General features: G+C 44.8%; 1 protein-coding gene across 15 annotated transcripts in view; it reads left to right on the top strand.

Annotated features, from left to right (window-relative positions):
* Positions 1-25,604, top strand: part of LOC308289316 (RNA-binding protein Musashi homolog 2) — a 421,115-nt gene that overhangs the window by 292,692 nt on the left and 102,819 nt on the right. For all 15 annotated transcript variants that reach the window (XM_080730980.1, XM_080730981.1, XM_080730990.1 and 12 more), the window contains exon 8: positions 9,166-9,248. In XM_080730980.1, coding sequence (XP_080587106.1) covers positions 9,166-9,248 — 83 coding nt within the window. The remainder of the gene's footprint in view (positions 1-9,165; positions 9,249-25,604) is intronic.

Below are 25,604 nucleotides of genomic sequence, written 5' to 3'. Positions count from 1 at the left end.
CTCTCTCGTTCTCTCTTGGTTCTCTCCCCCGCTCTCTGCTGCTTCTCCCTTCACTGCTGAAAGTCACCTTATATAGATAAGATCCTTACTCCTAATTCTTGAATTTGGGCTGTAGCCTAGATTTGCTGTGTGTGTGTTCAGCTAACAGGAGTGTGTGTGTGTACTGTACATGTAGGCCTAACTAAAAAAGGATTAGAATGTAGGTTAATTAGTTTAGCAAGACTTAACCACTTACTGTACGCCCTGGTGTCCCAAACCTTCTCAAATTGTTTCGTATGTACCTTGTTGTTTTGTATAATTTTCATAATTGTTTCTACATTATCCCATTCAGAACGGGTACACTATATTGTTTATCATTATTTTATGCTTTAACTATTGAAAAATAGCAGATATACAAGCTCACAGCGCGGCACCGAGTGCCGCGCTGCAAGCTTGTAGATCTGCTATTTTTGAAAAATCGTGAAAATTTGAATTTTGACCCGATTCTATAAGTGTCTTTTGAATCCTTCTAAGTTTTTTTGAAAAACCTATGTGAGCTTGTATATCTGCTATTTTTCACTGGTTAAAGCATTCAATAATTCTAGGCCTAAATGGGTTATTTTAAAATAACAGATCTACAAGCTCCACAACATGTCGCAATGCAATGCATTTTTAGCTTGTTTCAAATTGTGGTTCTGTGTTAGCAAATTAAATATCCTCTAGTGCAGTTCCTGTTCAGGACATGGCGTTCGGAACGCGTGCCCGTTCGGGGATCATTCCATCGACTTTGCACGCGACATTGCGCTCCCTTGGGTCCTCAGCGATGTACACCCGCCAGGGGTGAAGTCCATGGATGTACGGGAGGGATGGGACCATATGAAAATTTCATATCACGATTATTGTGACAAAAGAAATAGCGATTTACGATATTATCACGATAATCAAAATCCATTATCCTGGGCGGAACATTTGCCAAAAAATTGCCGATCTACAAGCTCACAACGAGTCACGCTGTGACGTGTTGTGAGCTTGTAAATCAGCTATCTTTTGGTAAAGACATTTGATAGAGTGAAAAAAAGACTGTATCAAGAACATACTGTATATTATAAGTACCTTTTACCAATTATAGAGGGTTTAAGTGGTACCAGATATGCAGCTCGGCAAATGAAAGGTGACTTGATCCCAGTGCATGACGGAGGACGAAATCACGATAAATTAAATCTCCACGATACGATTATCGTGAGTGTTTTTTTAATCACGATAAACGATAATATCGTGTATCGTCCCATCCCTAATGTACGGTTCTCGTCTTGATATATTGCGAAGGACAGTCAGAATCAGACATACAGAGATTCCTAGAATGTATAGATGGATTTAGCAGACCTTAGTGTTTGAGGACTGATCAGAAACCTGTCCATACCGTTGTCAACTCTAGCTGAGATCAAACTCAGAGAAAGAAGTACGGAGAGACATGATGAAAGGTGATGAAGGTTACAGTAGTAAGCATCACAATGTGATACGAACGACAGCGGGATCAAGCAGCCAAGCATATACAGTATACCACATACTGTAATAACGTGATGGTTTTAACCCATTCAGAACACATTATTGTGTATCATTATTTTATGCTTTAACTATTGAAAAATAGCAGATATACAAGCTCACAGCACGGCACTGAGTGCTGCGCTGCGAGCTTGTAGATCTGCTATTTTTGAAAAATCGTGAACATTTGAATTTTGACCAGATTCTATAAGTGTCTTTTGAATCCTTCTAAGATTTTTTGAAAAACCTATGTTTCTATGTCAGCAATCTGGCTAGCTATCGTCAAAGAAAAGGTCCTTTTCACTTAGTTGGTCTGTTCTTGAGAGACGTCAGTGGTTCTCAAACCTTTTCAAGTAAAATGATAATTATTTGGCCACGGACCCCATTTCAACATATTTAGTTCCAGGGACCACCCAGAAGCAAAATTTGAGTTACAAACGTTCGCTTTGAAAATACATATTTTCAAAGATTTGCACACATTTTTACGACTTTTTCAAAAATAGCAGATCTACAAGCAACGCGAGGCGTTGTGAGCATGTAGATCGGCTATTTTCACAACAGAACCGTGTTATACAAAATGTAATGCCTCAACTCTTAGTGCTCGTAGGGTGGGGTGGGGGTGGGGGTGGGGGGGGTCCCCAGTTAAAATAGGATTATTTTGGGGGTCAACTGCCTGAAAGGGTTGAGAACCACTGCTTTAAAAGACCAGTAGGACAGAATGAGTCACTGGCTTTGAGTTTGAGTTTCTATTACATCATTATCATTGTTGTTTGGATGAAGACGCATTGGTCTTCGCGTCTAGTTTGAGAGCGGCTCCAAAAGAGAATCCCTCAGCTGTGTCTCTTCTCTCCGGCGGCTGTAAATACCTCCATGCCTCCCTCTCTGACCTGCTCGTTAGCTCCTACTGGGAGGTCTGAGGGGCCACGCCGGCCCCTCCACACAGAAGCCACAGCCTGCAAATTATGGTCGGCTTGTCAAACCTGACAAACCCACAGAATGTCACCCTTCGTCTCAGCACTGCCCCTAGGGTCACAGTAGTGGCAGTGCAGCCTCCTGCGCTCTACCTCATTTCTCTCTCTCTCTCTCTCTCTCTCTCTCTCTCTCTCTCTCTCTCTCTCTTTCCATCAGTAAATGTACTGTATGTGTGGCAGCTCTGTCATACATGGACAGGTGTGTTAGCCCTCTTACCCCTCCCCCGTCTGTCTGTCTGTCTGTCTGTCTGTCTGTCTCTGTCTCTGTCTCTCTTTCGCTCCCTCCATCATCAGCTTCCTCTCTTTTCTTCCATCCCCTCGCTCTCCCTCCGCCGTTTCTCTTGCTCGCCCTCCCCCACTCTATCTCTTCTTCCTCTCTCTCTGTCTCTCCCACCGCCTCTCTCCCTCCTCTCTCTCTCTCTCTTTCTCTCTCTCTCTCTCTCTCTCTCTTTCTTTCACTCTCTCCCTATACCAGTCCAGGCCTCCCTCTGTCTCTCTTACTCACTCTCTCTATCCATCACTCCCTCTCTCCGTCCTCCCCCATCTCTCTTGCTTCTCTCTCTGTCTCCCACTCTCTCCTCCCTTTCTCTCCCTACCCCTGCTCTCTCCCTACCTCCCTCTCTCTCTCCCTCTCTCTCTCTCTCTCTCTCTCTCTCTCTCTCTCTCTCTTCTCTCTCTCTCTCTCTCTCTCTCTCTCTCTCTCTCTCTCTCTCGTGTGTGTGTGTGTGTGTGTGTGTGTGCGTGCGTGCGTGCGTGCGTGCGTGCATGCGTGCGTGCGCGCGCGCGTGTGTGGCCGTATGCTGGCTCCGGGGCCCGGTGAGAAATTGCTCCTGACAGCTGATTTGTTGGTTGTCAGAAGTGTTGGCTGGGTCGCTGATAAGGGTGGATGGAGGGAGGAGGGGAGAGGAGGAGGGAAGCCATGGGAGAGGACCAGACTTTTCTTTTTTTTCCTCCCCTCTTTTCTGCTGTTTGTTTCAGAAAGTGAAAGCAATCCGCCGTCGACCACCACCTGCATGCAGACATGTTTAACACCACCCCACCTCTCTCTCTCATTCTCTGTTCCTAGTGTGAGAGCACACGGTAGGCCCCCATGCTTGTACCGCAGTCACATGTACCATAGGAACCTTTCATATCACCATTATTGTGACAAAAGAAATCGCTATTTACGATATTATCGCCATAATCAAAACCGTTATCCTGGGGCGGAAACATTTGCCCAAAAAATAGCAGATATACAAGCTCACGACGCGAAGACATTTGATAGAGAGTGAAAAAAAGACTATTAAGTACGTATATTATAAGTACCTTTAACAATTAAGGCCCATTCCCACTGGGCCAGATAACAGATAAAAAAATCTCTTTCTCCAGATATTTTTCCATTCAAAGTGGATGGTAGATACAGATAAAAAAAAGATCTGCCACAGATATTTCTTTTATCTGTGGCAGATATTTTTTTATCTGTAGCTATGTGGCACCATATATGCAGCTTGGCAAATAAAAGATGAATTGATCCCAGTGCATGACGGAGGACGATATCACGATATATTAAATCGATATATTAAATCTCCACGTCTCTCCTATCACTGGCAACTTGTTGAGGTCTCTCTCCTATCACTGGCAACTTGTTGAGGTCTCTCTCCTATCACTGGCAACTTGTTGAGGTCTCTCTGTTTTGCCTATCACTGGCGCGTGATTATGGATCCAACTGGGAAAGATGGATGGAAACGGCATAGAGCGCTCGTTTTCAGTTATTGTCCACGACATTGCAAGCGGCGCGAAGGCCAGCGGACCTTGGTCCTGCTCTTCGCCCCAGAGCGCCGCAGGCGCGAGTGGCCGCGAAGAGCGGGCCAGGGCCGCGCGGCCGGCGGAGCGCCGCGCGAGTTACGAAGCCGTGGTGAATGCAATCGTTATATTTATGCCCAGGCCGTAAGGCCTGGGCAAGCGCACGATAAACGCCATGATAATTGGGTTTTGGTGCACCTCGCGCGGTCCAAGTGACTACAACGGAGCGCTCCCTACGTCCGGTTCAGCCAATCACAAGCTTCAAAAATGAGTCCGGGGCGTGGTTATCCATCTTTCCCAGTTGGATCCATAATCACGCATCACTGGCAACTTGTTGAGGTCTCTCTCGGTGTATTTGTATCTTTGAAGGCGCTGGAGATAAACAACGGCATTGTGGAGGCAAAATAAAGGCGTTAGTTCTCGGCTCACGCACGCTCACTGGTTCCACCCAGAGACAAATGATAATACAACAACATAGCCTGATTTCAGGCTATGGGCTGGAGCCAGGCAAACAACAACAGGCCTACTGTACCACTCCGACATTGTCCCTTGTATGCCCATATACGGAGATCCCTGATGTCATCAGTATTAAGCCCATAGCTTGGAAAGCCCATATATTGACATATTGTGTGAGTCTCATGTGTAAGACATCTATGATGTCAGACGTCAGTCATATCCATATTTGGGAAAATATTTTGTCCACATTTTGTCCAACTTAAACAACCAACCGCAGCTCCAATCACATTTGCATTCTTTCCCAGAATTGCATCTTTCTAGTTATTATTAAGGGTAATAATAATAATAATAATAATAATAATAATAATAATGTTAATATCATTGTGTTCTAAAGGCACTGATTGGTTTGGCTTGAGCAAATAATATATACTTTTAAACAGATCATTGTAACCTGTCTCTTAAGTCATTGACCTCTTTGTACTGTAGCAGAAGCTTTACGAATCGAACATAATCAATACCCCGCAACAAAGCACACGCACGCACGCACAAAATTCACAAGAGGTCGTTTCCTTGAATGCAGTCATAAGTCTTGTGTTTCCATCTCTCTCTCTCTCTCTCTCTCTCTCTCTCTCTCTCTCTCTCTCTCACACACACACACACACACACACACACACACACACACACACACACACACACACACACACACACACACACACACACACACACAAGGCCTGGGGCAGAGACCAGAGTGAGAGATGACAGCTCTATTCGTCAAAGAGAGAGAGAGAGAGAGAGAGAGAGAGAGAGAGAGAGAGAGAGAGAGAGAGAGAGAGAGAGAGAGAGAGGAGATAAAGAGAGAGAATGATAAAAGGACACAGAATTATTAAGCGGAGTGTGATAATAGAACAAAAGTAGCAGCGAAATATGAAATGATAATGAAAGAAATAGAAAGACTGAGAGAAAAGCGACAAATGGAAACTAGGGCTGACTGACATCTTCCTTTGGCCAAACACACATGCCAGCTCGTCTCACTACTGTACCGTATATTTAACACTATTCCGGAATTTCCGTAGAAACATCCCAATCAGGAAAGGTATGATTTTGCATAGAGGGGGATACAATAGTGTTGATGTGACTCTAATGATAATGACAGCGTTATTGTCAGAGGCTGCTGGGAGTCAGGAGTGATCGCCTCTCAGGAGTGGTGTAAAGTAATAAATGGTAAATGGTGCATTTATATAGCGCTTTTTATCCAAAGCGCTTTACATTGTTCATTGTACATTGTGCATTACATTCACCCATTCACGCACACATTCATACACCAGTGGCGGAGGAAACCATGCAAGGCACCAACCTACTCACCGGGAGCAATGTGGGGTTCAGAGTCTTGCCCAAGGACCCTTCGACATTCACTCAGGGGGAGCCCGGATTCGAACTGGGAACCCTTCGGGAACCCTTCGTGCCCTAATAACGGTTTCTCTACCCCTGAGCTATGCCGCCCCGTAGTAGTATTTCCAATTTCCAATACTTATACTTCTACTCCACTACATCTCAGAACGAAATATTGTGCACAATACCTGCAATATTGTCACTCCACTAGAATTATTTGAAAACTTTAGTTACAAGTTACTTTGCAGATATAAATCATAATATTAAAACGCATACATTAACCTCTTTAGCCCTACTTTATACCTACGCTTTTTGAAAATAGCTGACCCACAAGCTCACAACGCGTCGCGAGCTTGTACATCTGCTATTTTCAAAACATTTTGTACTTTTACTTTTGGTACTTTAAGTACATTTTGATGCCAACACTTTCATCCTTTTACTCGTGCATTTTGAATTCCGAACGTTTACTTGGAACAGAGTATTTCTACATTGCAGTATTGATTATTTTCTCAAGTAAAAAACTGTGAGTGCTTTTTCCACCACTGGCTGGGTTAGTGTGATCGCCTCTCAGGCAGGCTTCCGTAAAGCGCTTTTCTCCCACCCAGGACACGCGTGTAACCTGGTAATAAATCATATTAACGCTGAGGATGGCTCCACCACCGGAAGTCCTGCACAGAGGTCACACTGTGGGCCGGCACGCCTCCTGTCAAGACGGCATTGATATGCGGCGTTGCCGTGGCAACGTGCATCCCGAGCAGCCGCTCTGCATGTCGTCGTTGTCGGATGGAAACCTTGTATGTCCAAATCGTTCGTTTTGTGTTTCTCATTTTAAAAATGGTTTAGAATAGTGAAAATAGCTGATCTACAAGCACACAACGCCTCACACCGCGAGGCGTTGTGTGCTTGTAGATCAGCTATTTGTAGATCAGCTATTTGTGTGCGACAGTCTTGTATGATGAAGCAGGGCTTTACTTTACGAAGAAACGTACACATTTGAAACTTGGAGATACAGGTACAAGGTTTCTGCCCGACAGTGGCGATATGCACAGGGAGACTCTCCCAAACATTTCGCCGCGTGCCTGGCTGCAACCGGGAGGCAAAAAAAAAGAAACAAATTTCTGTTTGGCATTTCGTTACCGATGACAGAGCGGGCTCAGGTGTTACTATGCCGACCATGAAAGAGGAAGGGGCGTGGGACGGACGGGGAGGAGGAGGAGGTGATGACAGACAGAAGGAGGAGAAAGGTCGCCAGGAGATGCAGAAGGAGATTATTGAGAGCGCGGGTGGGCGGGCCTCAGAGTCCTGGTGACCACAAACCTGACCTCCATTAACCCATGACCTCCTTCCAGAAAGATGCTTAATAAAAACTTTGTGTGTGTATGTGTGTGTGCGTAGCCGTGCAAGGATAGATGGCGCATGTGTTCGTTTATACGCGTGATTGTGTACCGTGTACACATGCAGAAGTGTGTGTGGATTTTTACGACCTGCATTGTGTTTCCGTGCATACACCATCCCAAAACCACGCGTGCACTGCATGCACTGTGGCTGCGGGCGCCAGTTTCCTGTACGTTTGGCCACAGCGTAATAAATCACAGGTTGCGTAGCTCGTTGTGTTAAAATGTGTGTTCACAAAAGGGGGAAGGGGAGGAGGGTGCTGCTTTATCTCAGCCAGTCTTATCGGCACTCCTGCCTCTTTATCTAGGCCTTATCTCCTGGCATTTGTGTGTGTGCTTACATCTGTGTGTTCGTTGTGTTTTCCTCTGTGTGTGTGTGTGTGTGTATGTGACCGTGACTGCGCGGGCGTGTGCGTGTGTGTTGTGTGCCAGGCTGCCTCGGGCTCTCTGTCAGACCCTGTTGACCTGGCAGACCTGTGTGGGCTTATCTTCCACTTTCTTAAAAGCCTGGGTCTTGTCTGTATCCAGCCCTGCCCAGCGGGCCACATGCAGCCGCCACACTTCTCCCAGCGCACGGCACAGTCGCACACATGCATGCACGTGCACACAGAGGTTGTTTGTTTGTCTACACACAGCCTACCTCTGATTAGTTCTCCGTACATGTACTGTAGCTTTTCACTGTCAGAGAAAGAGAGACTGTCTGCAAACACAATACACCCCTACTGTGTGTGTGTGTGTGTGTGTGTGTGTGTGTGTGTGTGTGTGTGTGTGTGTGTGTGTGTGTGCGTGTGTGTGTGCGGGTGTGTGTGTGGGCACGCGGGTGCGTGTGTGAGAAAGTCTGCACGGACGCGAGTGTGTGTGCATGCGTGCGTTTGTCTTAAATGTTAAAAGATATCATGTTAAAAAATGTATAAACACGGATACATCGTGTATGCATTCTTATTGTTCCCTGCGAATATCCTTGTGTGAGCTATGGCTAAATCAGGCTGAGACTGTAAGTCCATGACTCATGTCCCTTTATTACTGTGTCCTACAATTATCTAACACTCCATGTGTCCATAATGCCCATATGGCCCCCATCATTATCATAAACCCGGAATGGCTTTTAGAGTGAAATATCAATGAAACAACGGATATATGAAATGAAATTCATGTGTCCGCCCAAGGCCCATGAATTTACTTTAACGAGCTTCGCTGCCGTTTTTTTCTCCTTCCTAGCCGCTTTGTATCCTTTTGCTTTCCTCCTAATGAAACCAAAATAGAGTCATTCCAGACGAAAATAAATGTATCTTTTTGTTTTACTTGAAAGGGACCTGTGTTGCATCACGATGATGCAGTCGTGTCTTCAATCCTCCCTCTCTCTTGTATTGCTCTCCCCACCTCCCATCTCGCTCTGTCAGTCTGTTTGTAGGACACATTAGAGCTAGTCTTGTTCTCTTGTCAAAAGCCTTTTTCCCCACCCCTTAATTGATGGAAATTACTAGTTTCGGCTGCAAGTCGATCCTGCCTTTGTGGAAGTTTAACCAAGTGTCTTTTGTCACCCCCTCTTCCCCCTTCCCTCTTTCTCTTCTCTGTCTTCCTCCTTTGCACTCTCCTTTCTCTCCCTCTCTTCGCCCTATTGTTCCTCCTCTCCTGCCCTGTCCTCTATGCAGGTTTCGGCTTTGTAACTTTCGAGATCGAGGACGTGGTGGAGAAAGTGTGCGAGATCCATTTTCACGAAATCAATAATAAAATGGTAAGTAGCTCTCGTGGGGCTTTCAGAACGCCAGAGTGCCATGGCGAGGATTAATATTAGATTTTCTCTTTAGCACAATGGTAACGACGCCGGCGGACAACGCTATTGGGGTGGACAGCGGGGGGATTGGCTCCACACACACACGCACACACACACACACACACACACACACACACACACACACACACACACGCACACACACACACACGCACACACGCTAGCTAGATTTTGAGGGATGAGAGGAGGGCGGTGGCTGGCGGTGTGTTCAGCTCAGCCGATCACCTACCATGAAATTGTGTGTGTACGACGGTGAACCTGGCAGAAGGGGCAGAACAAGCTCTCCCTACCTCTGCCCTCGTGTCCCATTTCCACGCAGGGACGCCCTGCAAATCAGGCTGGAACGCCTGGCCATGTCTGAAAGCTTGTCATTTTAACAGAGAAAAGGGCCACGGCGGGCTTTGGGGCCTAACAGCCTGTCCCTTACCTGCTGCCTAGCTTCACAGCTGAATGCCTAAACCCTTGTTCAGTTTTGTTTTCAGCTTTCAGGGTTTGTTTTAATTCGTTGTGACGCGGGCCAAGGGCTCCGGCCAGCCGGCCAGTTGGCTAGCAGGAGGAAGAGTACAGAGAGACAGCCGGCTGGGGTCCCGGCGAGAGGCAAACACAACAGAAATGGATTTCATACAGTACTATAGTGTTGAAATTAGCTCAGTGGTCTTGTGGTTAGAGTGTCTGCCCTGAGACTGGGAGCTTGGGGTTCGAACCCCGGTCGGGTCATATACCAAAGACTCTGAAAAATGGGACCCAGTGCCTCCCTGCTTGGCACTCAGCATCAAGGGTTGGATTGGGGGTAAGTCCCTGCGACATGCTAGCGTCATGTCCAGGGGGTGTACTCAGGGGCGTCACAAGGGGTAGGAAAGTGGGACTGAGTTACTAGGGCCCAAGGTGGTGGAGGGGCCTTAATTATTTTATACTTTAGCTATTGAAAAATAGCAGATATACAAGCTCACAGCGCGGCACCGAGTGCCGCGCTGCGAGCTTGTAGATCTGCTATTTTTGAAAAGTTGTGAAAATGTGTGCAGATCTTTGAATACGGTATATGTATTTTTTAAGCGAACATTTATAACTCAAATTTTGCTTCTGGGGGGTCCCTGGAACTAAATATTTTGAGATGGGGGTCCGTGGTCAAATACATATCTTTTTGGGTGTCCTTCACATGAAAAGGTTTGAGCTCCACTGACATCGAAACATAGATTTTTCAAAAAACCTTAGAAGGATTTGAAATATTCAAAGATTTTCATGATTTTTCAAAAATAGCAGATCTATGCCGCGCTGCGAGCTATTTTTCAATAGTTAAAGCACAGGGGCCCCACAGTGAATCCTTGTACCCGGGGCCCACAATTTGGTGCGACACCCCTGGGTGTACTTATACATCAAGCTGCCATATGCTACAGAATCAGGAGATGAGCTCCTGCCCTATGGGCCTCATGGCTCGGCAAGGCATACTTAGCGTTGAAGCAGCCAAGAAACGGCCAATCGTGTAGGCCTATTTCTGTGACTACAATAGATGTAAAATATTTTGGGGAAATATATTTTTGTGTCTACAATCTATTTAAAATGTATCGAGAAATAGTGGCCACGATATCTACAATAATGAGAAAATATATTTTGGTGACCACAGTCTAAAGCTGGTTGCACACTGCACTGCGTTTTTTTCGTTGCGTTTCGGAAATCCGAAATCCTCGAAAGTATTTTTGAGGCCAAGGAGAGAGAGAGAAGAGAGAGAGAGCAAAGGACCCATGGTGACAGTTGCGAAAATCGAAAAAAAAAAAAAAAAAAATCCTAACCCTGGTCCAAAAATAAATACGAAACGGGCGGCAGTGTGCGAACGTGATTGACATAACGTGAGGTTGACTTTTTTATTTACACGCTCCAAAATTCACTCCGATATTCATAAAAAACGCAGCAGTGTGCAACGACCTTAAATGTATGAGAAAATATATTGTGATGCATCACAAGATAAAGATGCAATGTGACCGAGGGCAGCAAAGAATGTGATTACCGGTATGTGTTCATCACATACCCATAATTCCTGTATTCTCAAAGACGATGTGGATATGCCGGGGGCAGACCTCCATTCAGAAACACCCCCACTTAGAAAACATCCCCATTCAGAAACACCCCCACTGAGGCTAGGGTTACGGTTAAGGTTAGGTTTAGGTGACACCTCCCTCCATTTAGAATAATGGAAGTCAATCTTCTGAATGGCAATGTTTATGAATAGAGATGTAATTGTATAAACACGTCAAGTTAATAAATGGAATGTCTGATTTAACATACTTGTTTGGTTTCTCCCAATAAATTATGATATAATTAATATAACAAATTAGGCCAATCTCTCAGTCCAATCACTGCAATAAACCTCACTGCTGAAAGAACACAGCATGACAAACACGAACCAAACTCAACTGCCAAAAACGGGTTTATCTGAGTTTAACTGAACTAATACACAAATCGTCAAACAGTGACCATTAAAATAGGACTGACCAACTACAGTATAATGAAATCTTATCTTTTTCATTTTGCCAAGTAATTGAAGAAGGAACATTGTGTTTCCAGCTTTGCTTTGTCAGGTTTGTTCAATCCTTTTATTGCTTTCTTTGTGGTTGTGTTTTTTCCTTTTGGTGTACTGTAGGCGAGATGTAAGATGACCATTTCCAAACCAAGTGGGATTCACTCTAGAGAACACCCAGACATCTGTGTGAGAAAGTGTTTCCATCTAAGACTAGGATGGTGTTTTAGAAACACAGAGCGCTTTGTACACGTTGTTTTCTCTCACATTGAATTTGACAGCAAGAGATTGTCCTCTCAGGGACGTGCTGGCCCCTGATTCAGCCCGGGAAAAAGAGTTGGAGAGGCCCTCATTGCGCGCTATAGAGAGAGATAGCGCTGCTGCTACTCAAAGATTTGTGACAAAGTGACAAGCCAGTGGGCCAATTACATGAGTTATATTTCGCCGTTGTCGGGTGGAAACCTTGTATGTCCAAAACCGTTTGTTTTGTATTTATCATTTTAAAAATGATTTAAACTAAACAGCCAATCTACAAGCACACAACGCCTCGCACCGCGAGGCGTTGTCTGCTTGAAGATCTGCTGTTTTCACTACTTTTGTGCAAAAGCCTTGTATGGTGAAGCAGGGCTTTACTTTTAAAAATGTACAAATTTGAAACTTGGAGATACAAGGTTTCTGCCCGACAGTGACTTTGTTGGCCGCCCAGCCCCCAAAATGGAACGAAGGCAGACATTTTATTTTTTATTTTTTCCTAATGGCCGGCCTGGACCGGCCGGGAATGAACCGGCCGTTCGGGAGTTGTCCCGCTTTTCCCAATGGCCAGCACGTCCCTGGTCACTCTCCATCATTCAGCCCCATGTGCATTATGATTTACCTTTCGTTGACTAAAACTATGACGAAAAATATTTGTCGACTACCCTTTTTCACTGACAAAAACGAAATAAAAACTAAGCAATGATGACTAAAAAACACAGGACATTGATATTTAATCAGAATACACAATAACTAGACCTTACCCGTTTGAAGATTAAGACACACATCAAATGCACCCGGTGCATTAGTGACCCGTGCATGCAGGCAAACCACATATATGAGAGAGAGAGAGAGAGAGAGAGAGAGAGAGAGACTGCAACATTCCTAACTGTGAGATTGGTGTGTGTTAGACTTCAGTCCGCACGTCACCACCCCCTGTTGGTGGGTGGTTTGTAGTGGAAAAGCATTTACTGACTGACTGACTGACTGACCTACTGACTGACCCGCAAAATTATAGTATAGATATATCACAGCATTAGCATGGCTCCTACATTTACACTCTTAACCTCCCTACAATATAGGGAGGTTAAGATAACCAATTACCAGGGCAATTTTTTTTTTATCAATTATTCATCTGGAGCTTAGTAGCAGTGATATTTTCCATAGTATACACTTTCAACAACCATAGTGCTTGCAACCATCCAACCAGGCTAGGGTGATAATTCTTTTTGCTATCAGCAAGAGAATATGTAAAATGTAAACCACCTGTTTATTATCCAAACCCCTCTGGAACCAAAACATATACACTTTTGGGTCTAATGGTAAATCTATATTCAGGATAGCCGATATTTCCCTGGGTATTCCCTCCCAATAGGTGTTCAGTTTAAATGTATTGACAATTTCGTCAACAAATTAAAAGTAGACTAAAATGTTAGGGAGGGACTTGTGGAGAAGAGATCCAGTAGAACTAAAAGAAATGTCATTTTATGTTTGGTCGTGCTCGGGTGTTGCACTTTGAAAATAGCAGATCTACAAGCTCAGCTTATAGATCGGCTATTTTCAGCATGCAACCAAGAGTAAAATTGGCCCGCCAACACAAATCTTTCTTGACAAAATCAACTGTAGATTTACAGATTTACAGATTTACAGTCGACTAAAATATTATATTTAGTCGACTAAAACTACACTAAATCTCAGGTAAATTTCAGGTGACTAAAATATGACAAAAACTAAATGAATCGTTCAAAAGACTATGACTAAAACTAAATCAAAATGTGTCGTCAAAATCAACACTAGCACACACACACACACACACGCATACTGTACATACTCGGATTACTCAAGCACGCACACCCACACACCCACACGCCCACACGCACACACGAACACATGCACGCCATCTCTGAGTCATGTGACCCGCCAGCCTGGCAGCCCTAAGACAACACACAGCCCCAGAAGCAGACGGCTATTGATTTTCACATGATACCGCATCACATGCCCTCATTGTTCTGGGAGTTCACCAGCACTGGCCATGATTTCTTTATTTTAGTCGATTTCTCCCCACGGAGACCCAATACCTTCCACACCCCCGCTCGCCCATCCCCCTTCCCCCACCCACCCACAGCACCAGCATCACCACACACACACACACATACCCTGCCCACCCCCCCTCACCACTCATCGACTGGTCCGCGTTAAATTGGGCTACAGGGGAATTGCATGCATCGTTAACACTGGTAGACGCAGGGCTGCAGACCGAGGGGAGAGAGCGATAGAGAGACGGAGAAGAGCGAGATAAGAAGAGACAAGGGATGGAATCCCAACCCTTGCGGTGATTATTAGCCCACTCACTCTGCATGTTTTCTTTGAGCGGAGATGCTGTCAGTTCACAGTTAGCGCAAACAACACAGCACCGTACAACAAGACACAGTGGTGCTGGGATGACCTGAGGGTGAAGACTTCAGGACGACCCTGGGTTTGATCATATTTAACAAAACAAACAAACCCGTCTCATTCAGAGCACAGTTTGTGTGCTTCATTGTTGAAAACCAGGACGAGTCAGTGGATTGTTCACCATTTAAAGACCCATATACTTGCTGACAGATCAGCTCATTTCACTATAATGACTGCTATTTTTGGTATAATGACATGCACAAAACAGGGATGCCAGGTTGAAAGTGGTCAACTAGTGTGGGCAGGAGTGAGGCCAAAATGGCCGGTGGCACCGTCCCAGACTAAAAAGGATCTGCCCATTAGATACCATCTCCAGTCAGAGAGGGCCCTTTTCTCTGTGTGGCAGAGCTTGTGGAAGCGATCCATCCGTCCTTCCTCTGATACGGCGGGGTTCGTGCAATGTTGTTTGCCGAGCACTTCAAAGCAGCCCGCCACTGCTTTGATTTCCATCCGTGTGTTAATATTTGACATGTTCATGTCCACAGCGTTATCCTGATTATGTCGTAAACGGAGGTGATGATGGCCTTCCGCCGGCCGCGGCATCCTCATTGCCGTCGGCCCTAATGCACCTGGCAGGAGGCTTTTTTTTTTTTTACAGCCCCTCATTTCCCACCTCGACGCCTGCGGCCCTTTAACCCCCTAACTTTTAAGGGCTACTTTGGCCATGAAAGCTTTGCTCCTTTGATGGCCTCGTTTTGGACATGCGATGGAGGCGCATGCGCCCCCAGCCTATGGTTGAACGGTGAGCGAGGCCGTGTCTAAAGGGCTGATTGTAGGTTTAGTGTCACATCAGAGCCAAAGGCGCGTGTTTGGCGCGCCTGGCACGGTGCCTAGGCAAGCTCCCTTTGATAGGCTCTCTAGGCACGGACGACAGCTATTAAACATGCAGCAGCCGTCCTCCTCAGACGGAGAATACCAGAGTGAGTGGGTGTGAGCTGGAGGGAGGGAAGAGACAGAACGACTTAGCTCCGAGGATGGAGAGCCATAGACTAAGTAAGTGAGACAGAGGAAAAACCAGTGAAGATATTCTCCTGTTGATGGAAAGAACAGGATGGAGAAAGAGAGATATTTAAACAGGCAGCGAGAGAAGACCCCTCCGTTAGCTGTTCAACTCAGCGCTCATTTTTCTTTTCCGGCGGGGAGGGTGAGAGGGGGAGGGTTGAAGGGGTTGAAGTAAAAGTGAAAGGCCCCTAATGGAAAGCTAGCGAACTCTCTCTCTCTCTCTCTCTCTCTCTCTCTCTCTCTCTCTCTCTCCCTCTCCCTCTGTAGATTTCTGAGTCCTGAAAAGAAACTAGGCTAGCTGTTGCCTCAGTCAATATGTGTCTCATGACTTTTACAAAGTGCCACAGCATCTCATCGTTCATTCGCTCAGTGCAGTTTAAGTTGTAGCACGGCTGGAATGGAGGAGACCGAACCTCATCCGTCCATGTCCCGCAATCCACAAATGACAGGCAAGGGTAGAACTTATTGTTCGCTCTCTCCCTCTCTCACACACACACACGCTCCCACGCACACACGCACGCACACACACACACGCACACACACGCACACACTCACACACACACACACGCTCAGAAGTAATTGGGCCATTTCGGCCATGGCGTCAGGGCCACTCACTAATGTTAGCGTAGAGGTATATATATAGATGCCATCTGTCTGTTAGCCACACTGGAAAGGCCTAATTCTAGCATCTGATGTGGAGTCAGCTCTCGCTCTGGGACCGCACTGTCTCTGCCATCACTTCACTCTAATGCACACATCTTTTATTTTCACACATCTTTGGACGGGGGCAGCGGGTCAGAGCGGGTGTATGTTTCGATCCAACCGGCTCCCATACTGGCATGGCGTTGAAGTGTCCTTGAGCAAGACAAGCAAGCATATAAACTCAGAATGCTCTGCTCCTTGACACTGATCTCTGTCCTTTGATCTCTGTCTGTCTCAGTGGTTTTCAAGCTTTTTTCATATCAAGGTCCATTATTTATTCGGCATTTGAGCCACGGACCACCTTTTGATGAGATTTGACCTCTCAGACCTAAGATTCCATGCCGTATTGATGTTGGTACGATAGGAGAGATAACAGGCAAACGTTCAAAATAATAATTCTTCAACATTCTCTAATTTTGTAGACTTCTTGTATATTAACAACTTGGGGGCCAAACTCGTTCAGTAACGAGATACGGCCACTGGAGGTCGCTGTGCCAAAACGAAGTTGTCTCGTCTCTCAACGAGACAAAGGGTTAACTTGGTTACGTGCAGCTGCATCCGTCCTGTGTACCCTGTGAAAGACCCTGGTCCATACGTCATACTGTGGCTCGCAGAGAAACAAAATGGAGGATCTAGGCTGCAAGCATACACTTCCATTCTAGGCTGAAACATAAAAACAGCTTTATCTATGAATAAGGTGCAAAGAACGCCAGGGAAGCAGAGATCTGCCTGTTTTCACGGCGACACTTTACCACGATGGTCGACCCCGGTTTGGATTTTAGTTTTGCGAGCGTTTGTAAACAAATGGATTATCTTCCTCAATTGTCAGTGGACACTCACGTGCACACGCACGAAGCTTCCGAGGCTCTTCAAAATTAAAGCGTAAGTGAACGACAGCAGCAGCAACAGCTAGAAATGTTAGAAACCTTGGCTTCCATTGTGTTAAGTAAAGCTGATGTTTAACAGTAATTTAACTCAGCATAAATGAAACCAAATGGACCCATAAGGGTCCCCAAATCTTTTTGTGATAGGCTTTCTTTTTCCTTTTAGTTTTACATTAATACAGTAGCTTGAATCCTATTCCATCCCTATTCTGGGGGAACACTTGATGGCCGAAAATAGCTGATCTAATAAACTATCCTAATAAACATCCTAATAAACTAAAGATGATAAGATCCATGTGACCTGACCATAGCTGACGGCCGGGCCCCCGCGTTCCGCGGGCCGGTAAGCGGCCGCTTACTCAGCTTAACCGGACGCTCCGCACCTGAGGAATGCGACAAAAATGAAAAAATATCCATGAATTCAAGTTACCATAGATTGAGTAATCAATAGAATAAAGGTATATTTTAGGGTGAACTATATCCCTTCAAGTGGTTAACTGTGACACTGATGCTGTCAAACAAGTCAGGCTGTCTATCTATTAAAACGTTTAATCTGCAACACAATTTCATCTTTCAAAATCATCTCTCTCTTAGCTAAGGGGTCCTTGGCATGAAAAACATTGAAGCTTGCAGGTCTATCTCATGACAGATGTACAGTATTATCGTCACTGTCAGGCAGAAACCTCGTATCTCCAAGTTTCAAATGTGTTCGTTCTTTCGTAAAGTAAAGCCCTGCTACCCCTTACAAGACTGTCGCACAGAACCAGTGAAAATTGCCACTATTTTAAACCGTTTTTAAAATGATAAAAACAAAACCAACGGTTTAGGACATACAGGGTTTCCACCCGACGACAACGATATGTTCCTCTCTAATAGCAGACAGACAGATCGGCACAGGGACGTGCCGAGAATGTTAGAGAGGCAGGGGATGACATTTCTAAAAGAGCCTTTTGGTAGAAATATCGAAAATAGACGCGTTGCGATGCGTTGTGAGCTTGGAGGTCGGCTATTTTCGGTGCATGATACCACACTGAACTAAGCAGAATCAGGTCAATACTGGAGATGTGGAGTAACAGTGTGGATTTTGGACAAGGCAATTCTCTTGAATGCTGCCTTCAGGTATGGCATGGAAAGAGGGCATTTGCGTTTCTCTCACCATAGTAAAAACTGCATTCAAGGTCTGGAGAGGGCACTTTTTACAGACGGATAAAGGGGCAGGGGCTCAAGCCCCCTTTGATGTCTATGTGTGCACGTGTCTGGATCGGCGGAGGGTTACATTCAGGTCAGGTGAACGAACCACCTTCTCCCCGGGTCACCTCAATCCCTGCTCCTCCAATGCCTGCCTGCCCGTCTCATTGCTACCCCCTGGTGGCCATTCAACACAACGAGATAATCTCTCATAATGGATAGGGCTCTGTCACGGGCCTGACGGGGACAATGCCGCGTCCCCGGTGGCACGCTCGAGTCGTCTGACCCCTGCACAGATAACATGCCACCCCCCTGCCAACATCACGGTGCCGGGGCTCGTCTGTGTCGCTGCCCGTCTCTCTCCCCGCCCCGCGCCCCCCCTGAAGGGCAGACCCTCTTCACCGAGCCGCCGCCGTGGCACGAGCCCCGCAGAGGCGCCAGCATCATTAGCATGTAGGGGAAGTGCCGAGCGTGCCTGTGGGCTAATTTGGATCGTCGCGTCATGCTGCGGTGAGACTAACGCCCCGGCAATATCATCAGCACATCAGCCACCACTGAGAAGGAGAGAGAGAGAGAGAGGGGAGGGAGAGAGAGAAATCTGCCTAATTTTCTCCTCCGCCCCACTTCGGTGTGATGTCACGGCCGTGCTACTGTCAGCTGACATTGACTTCAATGATAGGGGGGGGGGGGGGGGGGAAGAGTGCGCACGTCTGTAGCTCTTTGCTTCACTCGCTGTGGGTGCCTGTTCACATGCGCTGCAGGGCAGATGGAGAGAGGCGAACGAAACAGAAGGACATGGTATAGGTGGTCTCAACTGTTCCTGTCGACACACTGGCAGCGTTTACAACCTTATGAAATTTTAATCGGCAATGCTAAGATTAGCTGAGAGGTGTTCTGATGAACCATGAATCAGCTATAATTGTTTTTCTCCCCTTATTTATGTATTTTTCTGGCTTTTTCTGCCTTTATTGATAGATAGATATACAGTAGAACAGTGTTTCTCAAACTTTAAAATTTCAAGTTCTCCCCTTAACTCTGACAGTGTACAAATGGAATCAAATGGACCCGTTAGGGTCCATTTGATTCCATTTGTACACTGTCAGAGTTACAGACTTGTATGGGTCAATATAGAAAGGAACCCACAGAGTCCCTAGAATCCACTTTGAGAACCACTGCAGTAGACTGACAGGTAATGGGGAGAGAGATTGCCATCTCTGGCACGCAGCAACGGCCGTCGGGATCGGGACTCGAACCCGCAACATGCTGTCGGGCTGGATTACCAGCCTGCGTAGGTTCCCGGACGGCTGGCGTTAATGGGCCTTAATTCGCTTTTTAATGAGATATTGAAACTGTGGTATAATTGCTAACGGTCATTCTACACCGTGATATTGTGCGCATCCACAACACTGGGTTTCAGTATTGTGTCAACGACAACGACCACACACCAGTGCCAATATCTCCCATATGACGACTGACCTTGAGTGTATATTGTGGGCACAGTAGTTAGCTGACTAATAGCTGCTGTTTGTCGTTTCCCAGGGCAATGGCTACAAACAAGGTCACACAGGTTGTAATGCCCAGGGCGGTGGTGTTGCTGTTTACAGAATTAAACTGTTGATAATATCAGGACTTATTGAAACCCATTTAATCCCTTCAATGCCCAGCTCAGTTAATTTTAGCCTATCTCAATGTGTGTATGTACTGTATGTGTGTGTGTGTGTGTGTGTGTGTGTGTGTGTGAGTGAGTGAGTGTGTGTGTGGGTGCGCGTGCGTGCATGTTTGCATGTTTTTGTAGTGGCTGCATCATGCCTGTGTGCTTACTCGTCCCTCTCGTATCTTTAAGAGAAATTAAAGCTAATGGGAGTGAATTGTGGTACTTGAAAATAGTACAGTCATTGAACCAGCTGTAATGGAGCCTGCCATTGACAAAGTGCTCCTCTAAAGCAAAAAATGTAAAAAACGCATGAATGGGAAAAATATAAAAGGAGCATGATGAAAGCAAAGCAACATCAACAAGCAAGCGAGTAGACTGAGAGAGATGGAGAGGAACTGACAGACACAGACAGAACCACAGACAGGGAGATGGAGAGAACAATTTCCTGCTCATAATTGACCTAGCTAAAATGTCCAGAGCAGCGGTTGGAGGATGGTGTTGTAAAGCTAACTGGGTTTTATGGCTCCCTAACTGGAGTTGATGTTACACATAAAGAAAAAGAAAGCAATAAAGTTGCGAGGAGAGACACAGGGAGGAGAGGAGATAGGAAGGCAGTGGAAGGCACTCTGCCTCACCCCTACCCGGCGAGCGCTCGCCTACCTCGCTTCCTCCTTTACTGGCCAACCGCGGGGCTCCTCGCGTCCAAATAAAAAGAGAGCGAGTTCAATTGTCGCCAATGGAAGATCTCCCCCGCGGTGGTTTCTTTCCAATCGGAACGCCTCCCGTAGCACGCCCGTCCGTCTGCCAATAAAATCGCCGCACTCCTTTTTCATTCCTCCTCCCCTCCCCTCCCTCCCCCGATCAAAACACAACGTCCCTCGCGGGATTCCAACCAATCACGCGCCGTCTTTTCGGGTCGCTGTTCCGGTCTGGGGCCAGAGCGGATATGGAAACGCTACTTGCTTTAACGTGGGCTTACACATTACCGGATACAGTAGGCGGGCTCTAGACGGCATCCGAGCACAGAGCAGCAAATAGAAACCACACGGGAGGGCTATGAACAGCTGTAGAGTGAAGTGAGCCACATTCTCTTAATGCAGCGTCCGACGTTGTCACGTTTAAAAACAAACAATTGTCACTTAGAGACCTTTGGATGCAATGGACACTTGGACACTGGCTTTGTTATCCTAACACTCAAGGTAAGTTTCGTGACTTCTACAAATTACTATGGTAATGGTCTGGTCATCTGCATGAAATGCATTACCATACATACAATAACAAGTAGGCAATAGGCATGGTGATGGTGTCTGCTACTGTCTTTCATTTGATCCATGGCTGGCCAATACTATCTAGTTAATGCTTTATTTGTAAAGACATTTTAATATAGGCCTATCCTATGGATTACATAGCTAAGTTACTGTCCTGCTATTGCAATATTAGGCTATTATTATATGTATATATATTTTTAAGGTATTGTCAGTGTCATTGAAACATTAAGATAAGGAGTCATATAGTATGTTAATGAAAGTGAAAAGGAGAAAACTACATTTGGCTCATCAACAAAGCATAACAAACAAATTAGTGGTTTATAGATCTATGTGTTTCTCTTATACATTTAGTACAAAAGGACCCACATGTAAACAAGCCATTGTGCTTTCTTGGGTTTAAATCCTATTAGTAGACCTTGTATCTGATTCTGAACTGTACTGTGCTTTTCCTTTGTGAACTGCTAACAAAGTAACTATTCAATCAAAACCATAAAGACACTCAGAGTTAAGGGTCTGTGCAAATAAAACATTTGAGAACCAGTATATCAGTGTCATACATATTCTGACGAAAACCTGTATGGAGACTTGACATTCTGTAATTGGATCTTATGATCAAAATAAGAACATTATAATAGTGTGTAAATCTGTGCCACATACAAATGTCTGTGTACAGACATAGATGGCCCCTGCATGATGGCTGCTAAAAAAAGATAATGCCACGGTGGGATCTGATGTGTGATGGGCATACTGTATTATCACATAGGCAAACATAAACTGTCACCTGTGTGACACTGAATTTGTATTGATTATACATATTTCTCTCTATTTCTCCTTTGCTGTCTCCCAGACCTCAGCTGTTCTCTCTGCACCTCTTCACCAAAGGCGAAGCGCCTCCACGGCCAGATTCAACAAGCGGACAGTGCAGGCAAATTCATGCAGAAAGTGGCCAGTTCAGAACACAGGAAACAGGACATAATACTGTACACTGCCCAAAAATACAGACACCATATCAAAAGAGGAGTGGCTAGCAGACAACAAAAAATAAATGAGCAGATGTTTGCCTCTCCCTTACTTAAATTTGTGATGTAGTTGAGACTTGTTTTATTATTCTTGTGCAAAGTGTGATGCCACCAGAGCCATCAACATATTGTCGCTGTCGGGCAGAAACCATGTCCCATTCCTTTTATTTTATTGTAAATGAATGCCCTACTTTATCATACACGAGTGTTGCATAAAAGTAGTGAAAATAGCAGATCTACAAGCCCACAACACATCAAAGTGTTGTCAGTTTGTAGATCGTCTATTTTCACCATGTTAGCAGATATATAGGCCCACAAGATGCTGACGTGTTGTCAGCTTGTAGATCAGTTATTTTCACTATTTTAGATACTTTTTAAATAGTGATAAGTAACGTTTTGGACATACAGGGTTTCCACCCAAGAGTGATGATGTATTCATATATGTTTGTTGTCACCATGTTTATGTTGTATGTGGGATTAATACCCTGTTGTATTTGAATCTTTTAGATTAAAATTATATTTACCTTTCATGCAGTTGCATTTTTTTACTTAATGAAATATGTTATGCTTTTACCTCAATGGTTGACTTTGTTGATCCCCAATGGAAATAAGTCCAGATGTCATAATATTGTTGATGTTTGTTTGTTGTAACTCATACAGAGTACGATTTTAAAAGAAATGTCAGCAGCATTAGTTAGAATGAATGAAATACAAAGTGAATTTGTTCCAAACCAAGATGAAATAAATACTGATCTGCATTTGCAGTGGATCTCTGAATAAGAGAAAATAATTATTATGTTATATAATTATATAAAATAATAATAATTATAAGTATAACAATACATAAAATGTACAGTGAATATATAAATGCATCTATACTGTGTACGTCTATCACCAGTGAATATAAATAGATGTACAATACATCTATGAATGAAGTACAGTCTCACAAGGGTTATACTTAACAGGCATCTGTCAATATGTGCCAATGTATCGTAGGCCTACATGTTATATTGTAGTAATACAATAGTACAAATAGGTTAGATGATGGTGAGAAAATTGATTTTGTGGTCCATTTAGAGATGGTTAAAACAATGAGGACGTTTCTTTCATTCATTGAGTTTTATTTTTGCATGGCGTAGGTGGGAATCGAACACCTGACCCGGCGTAGGTGGGAATCAAACCCACGACCTTCGGATCCTCACCAACCATACCTAAAATCGACAAAAGTCACAATTTTCATGAATCTATCATATATACTCATAAACCACTTGGACAGATCACTGGGGAGATGCACACGAACACTGGCCTGTTGCATTTTTCATCCCTTCCACGCTCGTTTTCTCTTTCTTTCTCTCTTTCTCCTCTTTTTTCCTTCTTCCCCCTTCTCCCCCTCTCCCCTTCCATTTTTTTCCCCCTTCCCCCCCTAGGTAGGCAATTGTTCCCCAGCCCCACCCCTACCCGGCGAGCGCTCGCCTACCTCGCTTCCTCCTTTACTGGCCAACCGCGGGGCTCCTCGCGTCCAAATAAAAAGAGAGCGAGTTCAATTGTCGCCAATGGAAGATCTCCCCCGCGGTGGTTTCTTTCCAATCGGAACGCCTCCCGTAGCACGCCCGTCCGTCTGCCAATAAAATCGCCGCACTCCTTTTTCATTCCTCCTCCCCTCCCCTCCCTCCCCCGATCAAAACACAACGTCCCTCGCGGGATTCCAACCAATCACGCGCCGTCTTTTCGGGTCGCTGTTCCGGTCTGGGGCCAGAGCGGATATGGAAACGCTACTTGCTTTAACGTGGGCTTACACATTACCGGATACAGTAGGCGGGCTCTAGACGGCATCCGAGCACAGAGCAGCAAATAGAAACCACACGGGAGGGCTATGAACAGCTGTAGAGTGAAGTGAGCCACATTCTCTTAATGCAGCGTCCGACGTTGTCACGTTTAAAAACAAACAATTGTCACTTAGAGACCTTTGGATGCAATGGACACTTGGACACTGGCTTTGTTATCCTAACACTCAAGGTAAGTTTCGTGACTTCTACAAATTACTATGGTAATGGTCTGGTCATCTGCATGAAATGCATTACCATACATACAATAACAAGTAGGCAATAGGCATGGTGATGGTGTCTGCTACTGTCTTTCATTTGATCCATGGCTGGCCAATACTATCTAGTTAATGCTTTATTTGTAAAGACATTTTAATATAGGCCTATCCTATGGATTACATAGCTAAGTTACTGTCCTGCTATTGCAATATTAGGCTATTATTATATGTATATATATTTTTAAGGTATTGTCAGTGTCATTGAAACATTAAGATAAGGAGTCATATAGTATGTTAATGAAAGTGAAAAGGAGAAAACTACATTTGGCTCATCAACAAAGCATAACAAACAAATTAGTGGTTTATAGATCTATGTGTTTCTCTTATACATTTAGTACAAAAGGACCCACATGTAAACAAGCCATTGTGCTTTCTTGGGTTTAAATCCTATTAGTAGACCTTGTATCTGATTCTGAACTGTACTGTGCTTTTCCTTTGTGAACTGCTAACAAAGTAACTATTCAATCAAAACCATAAAGACACTCAGAGTTAAGGGTCTGTGCAAATAAAACATTTGAGAACCAGTATATCAGTGTCATACATATTCTGACGAAAACCTGTATGGAGACTTGACATTCTGTAATTGGATCTTATGATCAAAATAAGAACATTATAATAGTGTGTAAATCTGTGCCACATACAAATGTCTGTGTACAGACATAGATGGCCCCTGCATGATGGCTGCTAAAAAAAGATAATGCCACGGTGGGATCTGATGTGTGATGGGCATACTGTATTATCACATAGGCAAACATAAACTGTCACCTGTGTGACACTGAATTTGTATTGATTATACATATTTCTCTCTATTTCTCCTTTGCTGTCTCCCAGACCTCAGCTGTTCTCTCTGCACCTCTTCACCAAAGGCGAAGCGCCTCCACGGCCAGATTCAACAAGCGGACAGTGCAGGCAAATTCATGCAGAAAGTGGCCAGTTCAGAACACAGGAAACAGGACATAATACTGTACACTGCCCAAAAATACAGACACCATATCAAAAGAGGAGTGGCTAGCAGACAACAAAAAATAAATGAGCAGATGTTTGCCTCTCCCTTACTTAAATTTGTGATGTAGTTGAGACTTGTTTTATTATTCTTGTGCAAAGTGTGATGCCACCAGAGCCATCAACATATTGTCGCTGTCGGGCAGAAACCATGTCCCATTCCTTTTATTTTATTGTAAATGAATGCCCTACTTTATCATACACGAGTGTTGCATAAAAGTAGTGAAAATAGCAGATCTACAAGCCCACAACACATCAAAG

The sequence above is a fragment of the Nannobrachium achirus genome (genome assembly GCF_963921795.1).
Source record: "Nannobrachium achirus genome assembly, chromosome: 8".
NCBI classification, from domain to species: Eukaryota; Metazoa; Chordata; class Actinopteri; order Myctophiformes; family Myctophidae; genus Nannobrachium; species Nannobrachium achirus.
Note: the sequence above shows the minus strand (reverse complement) of the source record. Positions and strands in the feature narration are given on the sequence as shown.